The sequence below is a fragment of the Polyodon spathula genome, chromosome 3 (genome assembly GCF_017654505.1).
Source record: "Polyodon spathula isolate WHYD16114869_AA chromosome 3, ASM1765450v1, whole genome shotgun sequence".
Taxonomy (NCBI): domain Eukaryota; kingdom Metazoa; phylum Chordata; class Actinopteri; order Acipenseriformes; family Polyodontidae; genus Polyodon; species Polyodon spathula.
The window spans coordinates 27,114,512-27,132,428 of record NC_054536.1 but is presented as its reverse complement, the minus strand read 5'-3'; the positions used below and the strand labels follow the sequence as shown (position 1 = coordinate 27,132,428).

Sequence of the window (17,917 nt, the reverse complement as noted above, 5' to 3'; positions counted from 1 at the left end):
TCCTGTCTGTTTAGCCTATGTTCACTGCCAACAAAATATAAACAATATTGGGGTATTTTGAAAAGTTTACCAAGTTTAATGCAGACCTGCTTGCCACTTTTTCACAGTTCTGGAAGCAAAATTCAAAAGCTGGAATTAAATAAAAAAAATGTTTTACTGTGTTTAAAAGGCACTGCTGTACACAAAATAAAATTATAATTACTCAAATTGCTGCAGATCTTTTGTGTGCTTATAAACTGCTATGAGGTCGATTTGGTTAAATCCTTGAGTATTTACATTTTTTTATTCTTATTTTTTTTTTACAGTTTAAAACTTTGTACTGTATAATCAGATTTAAACAAAGCCTAATCCTGCTTCGATGTGAGTCAAAACTGTTATATAAATTCTGCTTCTAATTTCATGTGCAATAAACTCTGGTTTTGAAAAGGAGCCATTATTCTAGCCAGCTAGTTGGAAACAGCAAATGGTTCAGTTTAAAGAAGCTCTGTAAAAGTTGTTATTCTAAAATGATCACTCATTTGGGAGCTGGTTTGTTGGTGTTTTTAGGTGTTAAAGTGGAGATCAGGTTTTGCATAAGGAAGCCATTAGACCCCCCCCCCCCCCACACACACACACACAATTACCATTATCAGGCAAACCAAACAATTGAACCCTTTTAGAGGACTGGTTGGCATCATGTAAAAGTCTCTGAGCTCTAGTATTTCTTTTCTACTTCTTCAAAAACTCTTCAGACAGCCTCTTTCCAGATCTTGAAGGCGCAATGAATTAAAACAGTACTCGGATATGCATGGGTATTGAATTTACCTTCCAAATGAAGAGATGCCCCCAGACTATGGCAACAAACGCTTACATTGACTTAGTTTGCATGCAGTTTAGAAGCTTCAAATTCTCTCTTATTGTTGTAAGAATGCAACTTAGTGCACATATCACGTACATTCCTCATTCCTTTAGGAAGTGTATGGCCAAAAAATTGTATGGCTTAAAAGGGTGGGTAAATCAACTTCTCATGCTAAAAAGCAACAAGTTTGAAAGCAGTACCATGTGTTCACAAGACTTCAGTAGTCACAATCCCATTTAGGACGCAACATCTTACAACTGTCTACTTTAACTAAAGGCAGTACCAAACAATTCTTTATTAACAACTGAGATCTGCTGGAAGTAGCACTGGCTACCAATAATAATATGAGCAGTTTAGAGACCTCTTAATTCATTTTTAATTTTTTTTTTTTAACTGTCATTTGCAGGTGACGTAGTGAACAGTTTAGGCAATAAATTTGATTCATGGTTCTGGCTTCATAATCGGTACAAAATTTTGTCTGTTTTAATAAGACTCCCTATGCTGTGAAAGAATTACTGTGAAACTGACAGTTTGGCTTTAGTAGTGACGTCCCAGACCAGGAAGTTGTCACAGATGCAGGCACTACGAGTGAATACTCTGGTGTGACGTTTTTATTCAAAACAATAATAAAAAAAGGTAGACAAAAACAACGCTCACAGAGCAAAAATAAAAGTTTAAACAAAAAACAAATTCCGTGCTGTTTTGCCCAGCACGAGTAGCAATTATTTTCTTTTTCTTTTCGTTTTCTGACATGTGCATGTTCCGCCTCCTTGAACACCACCACTGATCAGCAAATGCTGCAGGTTTTTATACCTGTGACCCTCTCCAGATTAGCAATAAATTAGTCAATCTAGAGATGGTAACATTCTGCATGGGGTTTTTATATCTGCGTGGTCGACAGTTACTTTGTCAATAATTACTAACTGCTGACCACCAAGTCTCATGAGCTGTCTGAGACGAGTTGATAACACCACCTCTGCCAGACCACACTTAAACTATACAACAATATTTCCCCCGTAAATAATCCCAAATAATACATACAACAATAACAACAAATCACCACCTTCAAATCACATGTTCTAAAACCAAAACAATACAGTATTTGCATTCACATTCACCCATGCTATATAAACACAATAAAATACATTTACAAGCAGGGCTTTGCCCTGCCCCCCTAATTATGTTTAGGGCTCTATTCAACCCTGCCACAGAAACATAAAAAAGTGTTAACTTTAGAATTGTGTTGTATGAGATAACATCTCTATATTTGGTTGATTTCTCAAATGTGATTTAAAATCACTTGTATGTATAGTAGATGTACATGATTTTTCATGATGTTTTTACATTTTGTATTTCCGGTAGCGAGTGGGTGTATATGTGTCATTGTGAGTATGTTACTGACATGTATTTTTATTATTTTAGGTCGTGACTTTATTTGCATTCAGTCCATGGATGGTATGCTGGTGTTCTTTGAACAGGAGAGCTATGCATTCGGCAGGTTTCTACCAGGTTTCCTTCTGCCTGGTCCACTGTGCTACATCGCCCGCACAGACACTTTCATCACTGTTTCTTCCAGTCGATACATTGAGAGCTACAAGTTAGTATTACAAAAGCTAAATGAAAATAAAAAATGTCAGCATACTTACAGCAGCTACAGCTATGGCCAAAAGTTTGGGATTGACATAATTCAAGTTATTTTATTCAACATCATGCAATTGACGAAATTACAAAATGATATTGCAAAAGTCTACCGGAAGCCATAATAGTAGTACAGTGTCTTTGTTAGATGTCTCATTTTTCAGTTTGTCAGTTTTTTGTTACGTATATGGGAAGACTACAAAGCAGTATGCAATTCAATATGTTAACATAACATTATTCTGCAGTCATTCGACTCTATGAAGCAACATTTGTTAATTCATTAGGGCAGTTGTTCCCAAACTGTGGTCCCTGAGTAAAGTCCAGGTGGTCCGCAAACAACTCCCAAAATTCAGTTACACAGTTCTAAGCAACACAACAAAAACAGTAAACAAGATCATACTGAAGTGTCATTTTGGGCCTATGATCAGGTAAACGCTTTAAAAACTGCACTTCGTTATGGGTCACCATAACTTTCAGTACAGCCTGTTAACGTATATCATAGGATGGGGGAGGAATTTAATTTCACTGCCTGCTTGTTTATTTTTTTTGTGCGACTGCGTCATGGCAAATTTCTCCCCCCTGGCAAATTTCTCCCGCCCCCCCGTAGTCCTAAACGAATCACGTGGCGAGTCCAGTGTCCAGAGAGAAGAGAGTGAAAATCCTTGTTTTGAGTTTAAATAACAAGATGTATGGGTGTTCCCTTATACTGTAAACAAATCCTTGTCGGTCCTTCCATTGGTTCACAGTATTTGATAGACAGTTGCATGTCACACAAAAAGGGTGTGTTAGAAATGGAATGTATCTGTTTATTTCGTTATCAAAGGCTTTTACATTTATCATTTAAACCTCCTATTCAATATAACTTTAGTTACATTCACTGGAGAAGCATACAAATTTCAGTTTCATTCTCTATACAAAATTACGATTACAAACATAAAACACGTCGTAATACAATCAAAGGGTAAAAATAGTTATTAGTTTATAATATTCATTTAAAACACAATAGACACTTCAGATTTATTGGGAAACTTATTTAAAATAACTATTAAACTTATGTCTACAAGTTATGTAATTAAAAATGATTCTTAAAGCATTTGAACTAACTTAACACAATAATGGAACAACTGCATTGTCACTTGGCAAGTTTTATGACATCTTAGGAGACAATCAGATAACATTTTGGAAGGCGAGCTTCAAAGAGTTAACACAGTTTGTGGCTTGTGCCTTATCTAATCAGCTTTGAAGTAACAACCCAATTTCCACAGCATGACACACAGACACGAGTCTGAATTAAATATCTGGAAAATGCTTATATTAAAATTAATTTATCCATGAATTTCCTTGACAATTATGCCAAAAGGAAATTCTCTTAACAATACTTCTGGAAATAATTTGTGCAGTCTGTTCTGACAGCATGATATTCAGCCAAAATGCTTTAAATCCTATCGACTGTGTGCCACCGGTCCAGTTTAATTTACACATCACCGTCCACCAGAAGTGGAATGTAACTTGTTGTACACTCTCCAATCATTTGTACATTTTTTAAATTGTTTAATTTAGTTTTTTATATGTACATCGAGCGAAGATGGCGACTCAGTGAGTGGCCGTAGCCAGCCATGAAAAATCACAGAGGCACTTCTAGTAATGTGATTGGTGAGCTGCAAGGCTCCTTGCTAACCGCAACCCTATAAATAGAATGTATAATTGCGATGATCAATTATGTGTTTGCATTGTAAGAGCACTACTTAAAATGCAGAGCATTTCATTTTATTCCACCGCCTTCATTCTGCACATTAATATTATTCGCTGGAGTAGATAGCAGTCTTAGTTAATCAGTTCGTTTCAGTTTTTAATAAAAAGACAGTTGTGTCGTTGTAGTCTGGAATGACAGTAAATATTTTGAAGAGCCCAGTAATATCAGCGGGACTTGGGAATTAATGTACACACAACGAGGGATAAAATGTGTTTTTATTTGTGGCACAGCAACATGTAAAAAGTAATAATTATTAGTATGATTTTAACCAAGGCCCATGCCTTTATAGCTGGCTACGGCTTACTTACTTACTTTCTACATGTACTTACACATATGCACATACAGCTTTGTTAAAAATGCTGTTGTAAAAAAATGCATGGCAAGTGGTCCATGGGGAAAATCCAAACACCAAGGTTGAAAAAGGTTAGGAACCACTGCTATAGGGTGATTCTAAACTTTTGGCCACAGCTGTAATCCTTCATGCATGTCAGATGTTGATTAAGGAGTTGATTTTTGGTTATTTAAGAAGTTCACTAGGTCTTTATTTTCAAAATGTGTAAAACTGGTGCTTGGAGCAAGCGAAGAGGTTATTATGTCCAGTGTTATTACCTTAATACTTACTGCAGAATGATCAGTTTCTTTAGATCAATTTTTTTTACCGTATATTTTTTTAAAGACATGGTTTTTGACGTTTACAGTTTTATGCCAAGAACCACATCCATAGTATTTTACATGTTTAAATAAGAAATTAAAATTGGTAAAAGCAGTGACTCTGGATACTGTGTAATGCAACTGCTGATATCTGTATATCTTCTGCTATTGCTACAGCTGAGCCTGGTTAGGAAAGCGATAAGTGAAATTTTTGACTTTCTAATGACATTTCCACAGTACAATGCTTGTGTTTTACAGCAGTTTATTATTCTGAGTTTTAACTCATCACTTAAGTAATAATGGGTAACATTTAATTTGAATCACATGTAGGACTTAAGAGCCTTCTCCACAGATCTCTAGGATATGAGGTGTTTATTATGCAAAACCTTTAAGTGTTTTCAGTTTATGGTTAACCTTGATATTGAAAGTAGGCACTACTTCTTTCAAGATACATTGACTGTGAAGCAGACAGTCTGTGAGGTGTAACAATGTCTTTTGTTACAGTAATAATGGGGACTGAATACTAAAATAGATGTGCAAGGTTGTACTGAGAACCCTGTATACAGTTAAATTTCAATATTTTTATTACATGGAAATATAAAACCTCAAGATTGATTTCTGCACAGATCATTAATGTGTGCCTGAAGGCTGTTATTGATGGTCTCAAGCAAGTTCCTAAATATATATTACTATTGGCACTCATTGACAACTATGCTGGCATTCTGTACATGTATAAAACTTCAAAAAGCTTGGTTTTAGTAAATTCTGCCAGTTCAGCATTATTCATGAAAAAACAAATTCAGCACCTGAAATTGCCAACAGCAAGCCAGAAATCAAGTCTTCATCTATTCTTCCCTGAAAAAAAGATATACAACAATATCTGTCTCTCAAGAGCTTGATCAAGTTCCAACAGTCAGTATCTTGTCTTATGGTGATGGGTAGGACAACTGAAGGACATAAATATCACCACGTCATTCAGTGCTTCTTGGTGTTGGATCTGTGAAACTGACTTGTGATTTGGTGAAAGTTGATAATTCCTTGACTGTTACTAAGATAAAGCAAACATGGATATGCAAAATAAATCTATCTATTTTAACATGTAACATATGTATCTAATAACATATTTATCAAACATTTTTATATGGCAGTGTTAAGGTTGAAAGATGACTAAAATATGAAGTTTACAAACTAATGTTTTTGGATGTTTTATGTATTTCTTTTTTTTTTTTTTTTGGATTAATATCAGGTACCAAACTCTCGCTGTTGCCACAGATGCTGATACGAGACAGGAATCAGAACACCAAAAGCTAGTCTCTGGAAAAAAACTGGCAGTGAGTATTGCAATAGTACTGTTCTTGGGCACCACCATGGGGTTCAGATGGCTTAAATTATGGTCTCATTTTTGAAACACCTAGGAACAAAGCTTGTACCAGCAAGAGGATCTTGAAAGAGTAGTTTAACAAAATAATTACCTCCTGGTTACCTGTTGCACATCTAGCTGAAAGGCACATCTGTCCTAGAAGAATACAGTAAAGCCTGTCTAATCAAACTGGCATTCTGTATAACTCGGCATGCTTTTTGGGTCCCCTACAATGTGGAATTGGTCTATTCAGGAGTCCAGCATGATTAAGTTTGCTACCTAAAATTAGTGTAACTTTGACTGTGCAGTCTGGCACCGGGTCATTTTTTTTGTCTAAGTTTACAACTACAGCAGTATAAAAAAACACAACAAAGACAAAAGTAAGACTTTGCGTATATACTCACATTTCCCGCATACGACATTATGAATTGTGATGTTGTTGAACAGCAAATAAAAATGACTAAATGTCCATTTGACCTTACAAAAAAAGGTGAAGGTTTACTGAAATCAATACAAAAAAAGCCTTTTTGTGGGAATAATTTAAACAGCCTCCTGCTAATGACAGGTCAAGATTTAGCTGGCATTGTTTTTTTAAAGTTTGCTGAGGTATTGGTGTATGTACAGTAATCAAGTTTTTTAAAGCATTCAAATAATGTTGTCATTTTACCTTTTAGGTTCAGTATTAAATGACAGCAACGCTGTAATCCAGCACACTGTCTAATCATATGCAATTTTCTGATCACAAGCGACGCTGAATTGGACAGGTTTTACTTTGCAAGTGACTGTTCAAAAACACACCACCATATACAAATCAATGTTTCACAGAAATCCTTATTCTTATCAGTGCATGTCTGCATACACTCATACAGATCCTGGTACATTGGTGAAGCACAGTTGTTTGATGTACTGGTACATTACTGACTTGAGTAAAAAGAGCAAGATCAAAAAGAGATCAGCCTAAGGGTCTACAAGCTACCATTACATGACACAGTTTGAGTGTTTTACCAACCCTTAAAGGAAGCTGTCTGAATGCAGGCAAACGTATACTGCTAGAAAGACCAACTGCAAAACTGTAAATTGTTATACAGATCTATCTAGAACTTATGATTTAAAAAATAAATAAATACATATATTATAATATATATATAATATCATATATATATATATCTAATATATATATATATAGTATATATAATATATATATATACTATAATATATCTCCCAATAAAAATTACCATTCCAAGTGAAATTGCTTGGCTTGGTGTGAATTGCTGTTCTCCACAATTTAAGAATGCAGCAATCATCACAAATCCAAACATCTATTTCTTCATTTGTTTCACTTTGAATGGTAAATTAGTCCAATCAAAACCAAGGACCCTCACCTGATTGTTAGCGCCTGATATTTTTGTGGAGAGCTCAATCAGCATCCCTGTAGTTATTACTTTCACTTTAGGTTTATTGGTCTGCTAGCTAAAGAAATCTAGTCTAGTAGTTTGTTTATTTTTATCACAAAGTGAAAAGGTTTCCCATGTTAGTGAAGTTATTAAGTTCATAGCTGTTACTATGGCACAGCTAGATGTATTAGAACGTTTTACAGCACCAGGGATTATTTAGAAAATGTTACAGTACCGAAATGCCCTTAAAAACAGCTTTAGTTTATCTCAGTGTGGTATGGGTTAATCAACTGAACCACAAAGTATATACTTTTGTTTTAATTATTCATTTTTTTAGGCAGACTGGATGCTATCCATTGGAGAGCTAGCTCTGGATATAAATGTTTTGTCTAATCCGGTGGCAGCCTCTGTATTTGTGCTGGGAGAGAGAAACTTTTTCTGCATAAAAGAGAACGGGCAGATGTGTTTCATGAAGAAGCTGGAATACAATCCAAGTTGCTTCTTACCGTATGCATCAGGTATGTGTTGGGTTTAATTATGCTTGCATAAATATAGTTACATTGTCAGAAGTGATCAGATATTTCCAAAATGGCTTTTAATTTACTCAAACTCAAACCTCATACAATAAACAAAGTAAATGTGGACAATTTTTTTTTTTTTATTCCATTAACACATCATCGAGGATGAACTGCAAAACATACAAACATACCTCTGTTTATTTCATTAAAAAAAAAAAAAAAAAAAAAAAATATATATATATATATAGATAGATATTATTATAGATATATATATATATATATATATATATATATAAACTTTAGTTGATATTTAAGATTGATGAATCATGTTTGAATTAGAACACATATTGTACATTAATTTGCGTGCTTTGTTTTTTTGTTTTTTACTTATTACATAAGTAATTTGTTAACAGTCAGTTGTTCTTTCTTCAGATTAATTACTTACTTATTACTTTAATAAGGCATTTGCAGATTTGAGAAATGTTTAATAAATGTCCAGTTTATGCTATCCCACATTAAACATAATGAATGCAACATGTAATTTCTAAGGACCAAAATCATATGCCAAGAAATATGTGAAGCAGGACATTTTTAGTGTAGTTTACACATACCTTGCCATTTGTCTTGCAGTTATAGTTTGCTTCCTTACCCCTTCAGGCTGGTTCATACCTTAATTGTGTGATCGTTTGCTGAGAGTGGTTGATAATCTCTTTAGATGTGCGACTGTCTGGCGATCAAAAGAGACTGGTAGTCGGAGATATTTTTCTCTACTCTGATCAAGACTTATTGTGGGGAAGTGAGAAGAGCAAACATATTAGCGTTGTGATGTGTACTGATGCCTGTACAGTATGTGAAGCTTTGTGTACTGTAGCCTGTGCGACACTCATATGCTTGCCCAAAATCTTGGAGTCTTTTTAAAGCATTTTGCTGTGGAAATAACAAAAGAGAATCATGCACAACACCCATAAAAGGATATTTAACATGTAAGAAATGTCTAATCAAAAATGTAGAACACTTAATGTTCCTTTTTTAGTGTATACAAATCCTAACCTAATCCTGGTTTTACAGTTGCAGTTTCAGTTGTGCGATTCATAGTATGTACATCTACAGGGTAACTGGAGGGTGCAAACAATATGACATTAGTTATTTCTTTTTTATTTAGTGTTCGCCAATTTAGTAATGTCCAATTATTTTTAGGCTCAACCCACCACTACCACCCCTGCGTTGACTCGGAAGGAGTGGAAGACAAACACACGCTGTCCTCCGAAGCGTGTGCCGTCAGCCTCCTGTTTCTTTACACACTGCAGACTCACCATGCAGCCGCCCAGAGCTACAGTGTCGGAGGACACCGCAGCCCTGGGCAGCTTACAGGCAAGCCTGCAGGCGCCCAGCCACTCCACAGGGGTCGCTGGTGCGCGGTGAGCCAAGGACACCCTGAGATTTCTCACAGATCAGTTTAAGTTTTTTTTTTTTTTTTTTTTTTTTTAAATAAAAATTAAAGGCAATATTCCTGAAGGTGCAGAAACACATTTACTTAAGGATACAGGAGTCCCTGTAGTGTTTACATTTCATTACCTGTGCTGTATCCAGTGATTATATATTTTTTCAAACAATTAAATGGTTTTGTGATTTTTTTAAATTTATTATTTTTTTTTATTTTATCCATAAATGGTCTGAAATGAATCTGAACACAAATTGTATGGGAAATTATTCTCTGTACTTATGCATAGTCACCAAGTCCTTCTAATTGTCTGTACATTCTGTTTGTTTAAAAAAAAAAAATTACTACATTTGAAATTAATGTACACTGTTCTAAATAACTACATTATATACCAAAATAATTAACAGAACTTAGTCAATTTATGCAGCAGTTAGTAAATTTCCTCCAATTGGATATACATGTCTCTCTGGCATGTAACTCCAGCAAGGCTTATAAAGGTGAGTTTGCATCTCTGAAGCTGTGTGGCAGATATATAAAAATATTTTCATTTTTTGACCATCAGTAGTGAGTAAAAGCTGAGGGAATTGCATAATTGCTCTAATTCTGAGTGGGGAAGGTTTAAACAGAAGAGGTTTGCTCAAGTGGGATGAACAGCAGTCACTGCCTGTCATTTGCATGTTGAATGAGAGGACCTCAGATTGCTGGCTGTTATAATGACACATTTAAAACCAGTGTTCTAAAACCCTGTATATTTTTAGCAATATCTTAAGAATCACTCATCCACTTTTTATATTCTCTAAACCATGGCACTGCTTAGGTCTAACACAGTTTTTATCAATGGGATACTGCTTGGTGAAATTTGATAAAACTTTTCATGAACAATTGTTACAAGAACAATGGACAATAAATACAGTGGCTCTCAAAAGTATTCATCCCCTTGGCCTTTTTCACATTTTATTGTGTTACAACATGGAATCAAAATGGATTTAATTAGGATTGTTTGCCACTGATCAACACAAAAAAAGTCCATAATGTCAAAGTGAAAAATAAAATCTACAGATTGTTCTAAATTAATTACATATCAGCCACTGTATAGGCAGTGACATTCTACTGGAATTGTGTGGGCGTTTTTTTAACTTCCAACATTTTAACTGAACTTTAAGTGTAAATGTGTGGTTACTTTGGACATTATCGTATGTACTGTATGTAGTACTTTCCACTAGCTGCGGTATATTTAATAATCATGTTAGAAATATTTGTCTTTTAGATTTATTAAGTCACTTTAGTTTTCCCAAAGACAGAACATCATTCCGTTCTTGGAACAGCAAACCATACAATCACCACCACAACTAATAGTCAATCCACTTCTGAGATTTTATTTAAATATATTTAAACATTCCTCCTGTAAACATTTAAACTTTCCCACACAACCTAAATTAAGGAACATGTCAAACACTAAACCATGACACAAGACAAAAGTCCTGATATGCAAATAAAGCACCTCATCTCCCTCCAATTGGCTTGTTGAAAGAAATGTATAAATGTACTGATTTTTGCTCTGCAACTAGATTTTTTCTTTGTCTCTGGTTTTCTTTGTGCTGCAGTATGTGAAGGAACATCAAACAGTCTCATTGGGAACCATAATAACATGCTGCTGGTTTACCAGGATGTGACACTACAATGGGCTGCTCAGCTTCCACATGTTCCTGTTGCCATCAGAGTGGCCAACTTCCAGTGAGTAGAGAGCATATCTGGAATTACACGGGTATCCTTGATTTTTTTAATTTTTTTTTTTAAAAGGTACAGCAGTTGCCTCTCTTAGTTCTTAGTGTTCTTTTGTATGCCATGTTTACATGTTTTTTGGCCTTCCTGTTTAAAGGGGTAATGGCTTGAAATAAATCCCTAAACCTGCCATGCACATCCATTCGCAATGTGCAGTTTTGAATGAGCATTAACTAGTTCTATACCACATTAAAAAGAGATTTCTTTTTGCATGTCTTAATAACAGGTGGTGTGTTACGTTTGCACTTCCCTGTTCATTTCTCTGCAGCAATGTGTATTCAGGGTCAACGCATTTCACTGGCTGCAAAGCATGTCACTCATTCGGGGAAGCAGCTATTTGGTTAATAACAGGAACGAAAGCATGCAAACTGAAAACTTTCTTTAACTTGTATGGCATCAGATAAAATAAAAACTAATGACTGATATGCAGTACATGTATGTGTTTTTTTTCAAAACTGTATGCAAGACCAGAGAATACAAGTACAGAACAGGTAAGATTTATCTTGCCAGATATAATTCCTTTGATGTACCTGTATTAACATACAAAATCATATTTTTGTACCAGCTAAAGCGCCTTAATGGTTTGGTCTTGGTGGTGGCCAGTGATGGCCTCCTAGAACATTTATATGATAGCTGTTCCTTACTGGACCCCATCAGACCCCCCAAAGGACACACTCTTCATTCAGATCTTTCTGATCTGATAATGTAACAGATAGTCTTAATGGCTGGAGAAGTGAACATTGTGTGATGGAGATTTCGACATTCTTGTCCTTCATGGATCAGTTGTTCTCTTTCTTTGTTTATATTTAGCCACAATATTACTTGCACTTTAAATAGCAAATCTGTCATCAACAGCTAAGTGAAGTTTTTATTATAGTTAAAATCTCTTCCATTGAACGGAGTCTGCAACTTCAATCTCTGGTGAATTCCTGTCTGCCAAGACACAACTGACAACACAGTGCTGCAAAACTGAGCCTTCTGCTCCAGCATGTATTATCTGATAGCATTGTCGCCTGTTCATCCATTGCAGGACAAACTTAAAGACAGAGTGTGTAGAGTTTACTGCTCCTGCTTTATTTTGCTTTCAGGTAGGCCCCCTGTCATTTTTCGGTACATTCTATTCTGTACTGGTAAAAAGCTTCCTTCCCAGTTGTTTTGTGATGTCAAGTTGAAAGAGAACTCCCTTTATCATTTCATGGCTTGATTTTAGGTAAAAGGACCCTTTCTCATTTGAAGTCTCCAGGTTCTTATCAGATCTGCATACACTCTCACTGCTGCTAATGGAGCAAGTGCTTTTTTTTTTTTTAAACCTGTGACTGCTTGAGTTGGGAGTCACGATGATCTGAAACTTGATTCAAAGGTTTCTTGTTAGTTTTTTTTGCCTACCAGACTGCTATAGTGCTCTCTGAGACTTATACAAGAGGTTGACTCTTGTACAAGCTTTTGGAAAGCTCAGGGTCTTTTATTGTAGAATTGGTTAAATTTGTTCTAATCACGCATGCACGCACAGTGCCTGAAATAGTTATTTTGCAATTGTTGAAAAGCTAGACTGATTCTAAACTTTAACCCATTTGTCCTGTAAACTGGATGATCAATTTTTTTTTTCCAGCTGATATTAAGATGTGCTTGAGTGCCTTTCATGCTAATCATCTTACTGTATGGTTTTATAGTTGTAGGCTAACATAAGGTTACATGCTGTTCAGCTATTTGGCCACAAAATGCAAAAACTATTAAACATTTCACAGTACTGTATTCTCCTAGAATCCACCCATGCAAGCATGTTTAAAAATTCTGAAGGGGGAAAACTTACAGGGATGTTCTTCTGCAGTCTACCTTGGCTGGGAAATTCACTGTCCATAAAAATGGTTGGTTGAGATCACTGTGATTTTAGTTCAGTTTTCCAGAACAGATACCATACCATGCCATTGGAATGAGAAAGGGTGGGAGGGAGCACTTGTAAAAATAGATTAAATAGCCAAAATGTCACCAAGTAGTACTATTGAGTTTCTTGTTGGTTGCAATAACAAATCCTACCTTGTTAGATTCAGATTAATTTAGTGGTTTTGCAAGATATTTTTCCTGGCAGAGCACTGTTTTATTGTTCAGCTTTGTGGAATCTTTATTGAAGCCTTAAGACTACAAGTGCATTTTCAAGATTCCGTTATGTTCTCAATGGTAACATATTTTTTTCTGGCACTACTTTTTATTTATATATGAATATGCCTCTCTCTCTCTCTCTCTCTCTGGTAGGGTTGTCAAGCGATTAAAAAATAAAAAATTATCTTAGTTAATCTCGGTTTTAATCTCATATTAAATTGATACAATTGCTACACCCATCAAATTTAAATGTGTTTTATTACTGATGTTGTTGTTATTATCCTTAACTGTAAATAAAATTGTTCAAAATGTACCTTAAAATTGCTTTTTTTTTTTTTAAACCTGTGACTGCTTGAGTTGGGTTGTCACGATGATCTGAAACTTGATTCAAAGGTTTCTTGTTAGTTTTTTTTGCCTACCAGACTGCTATAGTGCTCTCTGAGACTTATTTTTTTTAAGAGGTTGACTCTTGTACAAGCTTTTGGAAAGCTCAGGGTCTTTTATTGTAGAATTGGTTAAATTTGTTCTAATCACGCACTGCACGCACAGTGCCTGAAATAGTTATTTTGCAATTAAACGTCTTTGCCAGCAGACCCGGCGCGTATTAGAGACCGGCGATTATTTGAGAGCAGCACTGATATTAGGGATTAGGGATATATTGAGAAGCCGCGAACACACAACCTTGCAGCAACATTGTAACTCAATTTAGACATTCCAGCAACTTTGCTAAAAGGTTGGGTATCAGTGGGAACTAAGTAACAGTTTTGTTTTATAACAGAATTACATTGTATTGTACACCCTCAAGTATAAAGCGAAAGTATTCTTACTGTCTTTTTATGTACACTAGTTAACAAGGATATGGTAGCCTATGCAAAATGTTGGAAAATGAATACGAATTTGTATGTAAAAATACAATATACTTAATCTAGAATAGATCTTAGATCTATTGTAAGTTTTGTTATTATAATATTAATTAATTCCAAATTAGGTGTAAATTTTTCTGTCGGGACATCTAAAACTAAAGTTGTATTTAAAAAAAAAAAAAAAAAAAAAAAAATATATATATATATATATATATATATATATATATATATATATATATATATATATATATATAGTTCAACAGAACACAAGTGGTTTCAGAGCACTGTACAAGACATAAATATACATTGGGGGAAAAAAACAAAACAACACAGCATACATATACAAAAAACAGCACACAGTATCTATACAATGAATCAGCAAAACTTGTGAAATAAGAATGTTTTTAGTTTCGTCCTGAAAGGGAGAACTTCAGCAGTAAGGCGGAGTTCAACAGGCAGAGCATTCCAAATCTGTGGATCCAGAACCGAAAAAGCACAAGCTCCAAAATGTTTGTTTAAAACGTGGTGTGCGAGGACCTCAGACTCCTAATAGGATTATAAACCTGCAGTTTCTCAGTCAGATAGTGAGGAAGTTGCTGATGAAGTGCTTTGTGAATTAATCACAGTAATTTGAATTGTGCACAAAGCTCAATTGGGAGCCAGTGTAACTCTAGTAGAAATTTTGAAGTTGGGTCATGATGGGATCGACCAATCCAGAGTCGAGCTGAGGCATTCTGAATGCCCTGAATGTACATGGCATTGCCATAGTCGAAACGAGATGTTACGAGGGCATTCAGAACATTAGCATAGTCTCTGTCAGAGAGAAATGGTTTGATCTTTTTGATTGTCCATAGATGGAACATACAAGTTTTTACTACTTGTTTTGTCTGAGAATTGTGCAGGACAAGACTCAGACTCTTAGTCATATCCACTAATAGGGAAAAGTTCCATTGACAGTTAACAACGATGCCATATTCCTTAGATCGCCAAGTTTAGCCTCTGATCCAACCAACAAGTATTCTGTTTCGTCAAGGTTAAGTTTCAACCGATTACCTGATATCCAGCTATTAATGTCAGACAGACAAGTGGACAGAGTATTAATGTCCTGCTCATGCCGAACTTCAATATATAGCTGAATGTCATCATCATACTGGTGGAAAGAAAATCAATGTACCCTGATCAGTTCCCCCAGTGGCTTAACATAGTTATTAAATAGTAGGGGAGATAGTACGGACCCCTGTGGGACTCCACACATGACTGGTTTGGCAGAAGAAGAATAGGGACCCATTGTTATTTTTTGGGAGCAATCAGTCAGAAACGACCTGATCCAGTCGAGTGCGGTCCCATAGATGGCCATATCCTGATCCACCCTCAGCAATAAAAGACTGTGGTCTATAGTGTTAAAGGCTGCTGAGAGATCTAACAGGATTAAAATGTCCAAACCCCCTTTATCTAGAACGCTAAGTAATTCATCAACACACAAGGTAACTGTCTCAGTACTATGGAAGGTTGGAATCCAGACTGATTAGTGTCAAGGAGTCCACAGAAGGACAAATGTTGCAGCTGCTGAGCAGCATTTTTTTCAATGAGTTTGTCTAAAAACGGAAGATTTGATATGGGTTGATAATTATTAAATGCGTTCTGGCAAGATTTGCATTCTTTAACAATGTGGAAGCGGATGCACATTTCAAGTTCTGAGGGAAGGAGCCCTGAGAAATTTTTGCAGAATAGGCCCATGAATGGAACAGCTCTGTTTGACCAGTACTGAAGAACATGGGTCGCTGTCACAGAAAGTTGGTTTCATCTTAGTAAGATTTGCTATGAGCTCAGACACTGAAGCTCTCTCCTGAAAACTAGAGGGGGCTTGAGCCGAGGTGTTGGAAATGGACATTGTAAGATCTTGTATTTTATTGTTAAAAAATTAAAGAAAGGCATGACAAGTTACTGCTGAGTTAGTGAGAACCTGCTTGGTGGATTGAGGGTTGGACAATGGACCAACAACCCTGAATAATTCCCCAGGTCGATTCCTAGAAGTTTCAATCCTAGTCCCTAGATAGGATTTCTTAGCCTTATAGATTGCTTGGTGATATTGTTTCCTGATCAATTTGAGAGCGATTTCGTCAGCTAATAGATTTGTTTTATGCCAGTGGTGCTCAGCCGAGCATACTTGTCTTCTAAAAATAATCAGGTTTTGTGTGAACCAGGGTTTAGGGGGCAGACGCTTGGGACATATCCATTTTTTGGGAGCCACTGAATCAAGACCATTGATTAAGTGAAGAGTTATACAAATTAAATTAACTCGGCAAGCTGCACTGTGGAATCAACAGCCCTTAGTTCCTCCTGCAAAAATGGTATCATGTTCTCTGCAGTTAATGATTTCTTAGGTCTAATTAGAATGTTTTCTCTATTAGCATAATGACTATGGATAAAAGCTTTGATATTAAACTTAAATGAAATCAGGAAATGATCCGACAACTCAAACTGAATGATATCCAAAATAAAGACCGGGATTTGTGCTGAAAAGATTAAATCCAGTGTTATTCCGGCTCTATGAGTTGGGCAATCAACAGATTGATTATAGTCTAGACTAAGCATATTATCCATGAACTGGGAGACTAATTTATCATTAGGGGAGTCGGCCCAGACATTGAAGTCCCCTAATACAAAGAAAAAGGGGACTCTATATATCAGAACACAAGCATGTAGGCTATGCTTGCAGCATAATAATAATAATAATAATAATAATAATAATAATAATAATAATACAAACTTCTATAATGTTTAAAAATAAACAATAAAAGTAATAGGTATCGTTATCAAAAATGTGTTATTTTTTTAATCTCAAACTTGTACATTGTTAATACAACAAAACACATTAAAATACACCAAGAGGTTTGTATCTGGCCTACTTTCAGCACTCATAAAATGATCAAGACTTTTAATAACATAATAACTTCATTAAACAAATATGCATTACATGTAGACCTATCTTAAATTAAGATTTTTATTATAATTATTTATTAATCCTGAGAGTCACTTCCATCACTGTCACTTATTCGAAGTTCATTACGCTCAAGCATCTCCTCATCTTCCTCAGCTTCAATGGCAATGGCAGAAACCCGGCATTTAATAGACAGTCAGCATTTATTTACAATATTTGCCTGCTGAACAATCGGTATGCTTTATATACTGGACGCAAAAAAAATAAAAAAAAATAAGCATCAGCGCAGCCTACTCCTTATAGTATCATACTTTGCTTGATTCATGGGCTTGCAGCGATTCTGAATTTCTGTCAAAACTGGTGGGTTTAATTTGTTGTTGTATTGTTATTGTCTGTAGGAGAAGAGCTGCTAGTGTATTTTGAGAATTGAAGGTGTGTTCAGCATGCAGCAGACTACATGTAGTTGTGTGCAATACTGGAACTCACTTTGACAGTAGACAAGTAAGCGTCTTTCTGTCCCGTGAGCTAGCAGAACATTAAAAAAAACAAAAAAACAACTCCCATTCATTTTTAGGGATTTGCTGCAGTACGCTGTTCAGTGACTAACTTTCTATTTAAACAACAACTGCACTCAATGCATT

General features: G+C 35.6%; 1 protein-coding gene across 4 annotated transcripts in view; it reads left to right on the top strand.

The window, feature by feature from the left end:
• The window catches only part of bbs9 (Bardet-Biedl syndrome 9), a 251,413-nt gene that overhangs the window by 17,636 nt on the left and 215,860 nt on the right, over positions 1-17,917 (top strand). For all 4 annotated transcript variants that reach the window (XM_041244853.1, XM_041244855.1, XM_041244854.1 and 1 more), the window contains exons 6-9: positions 2,261-2,435; positions 6,127-6,211; positions 7,972-8,152; positions 11,198-11,327. In XM_041244853.1, the coding sequence (XP_041100787.1) occupies positions 2,261-2,435; positions 6,127-6,211; positions 7,972-8,152; positions 11,198-11,327 (571 nt within the window). The remainder of the gene's footprint in view (positions 1-2,260; positions 2,436-6,126; positions 6,212-7,971; positions 8,153-11,197; positions 11,328-17,917) is intronic.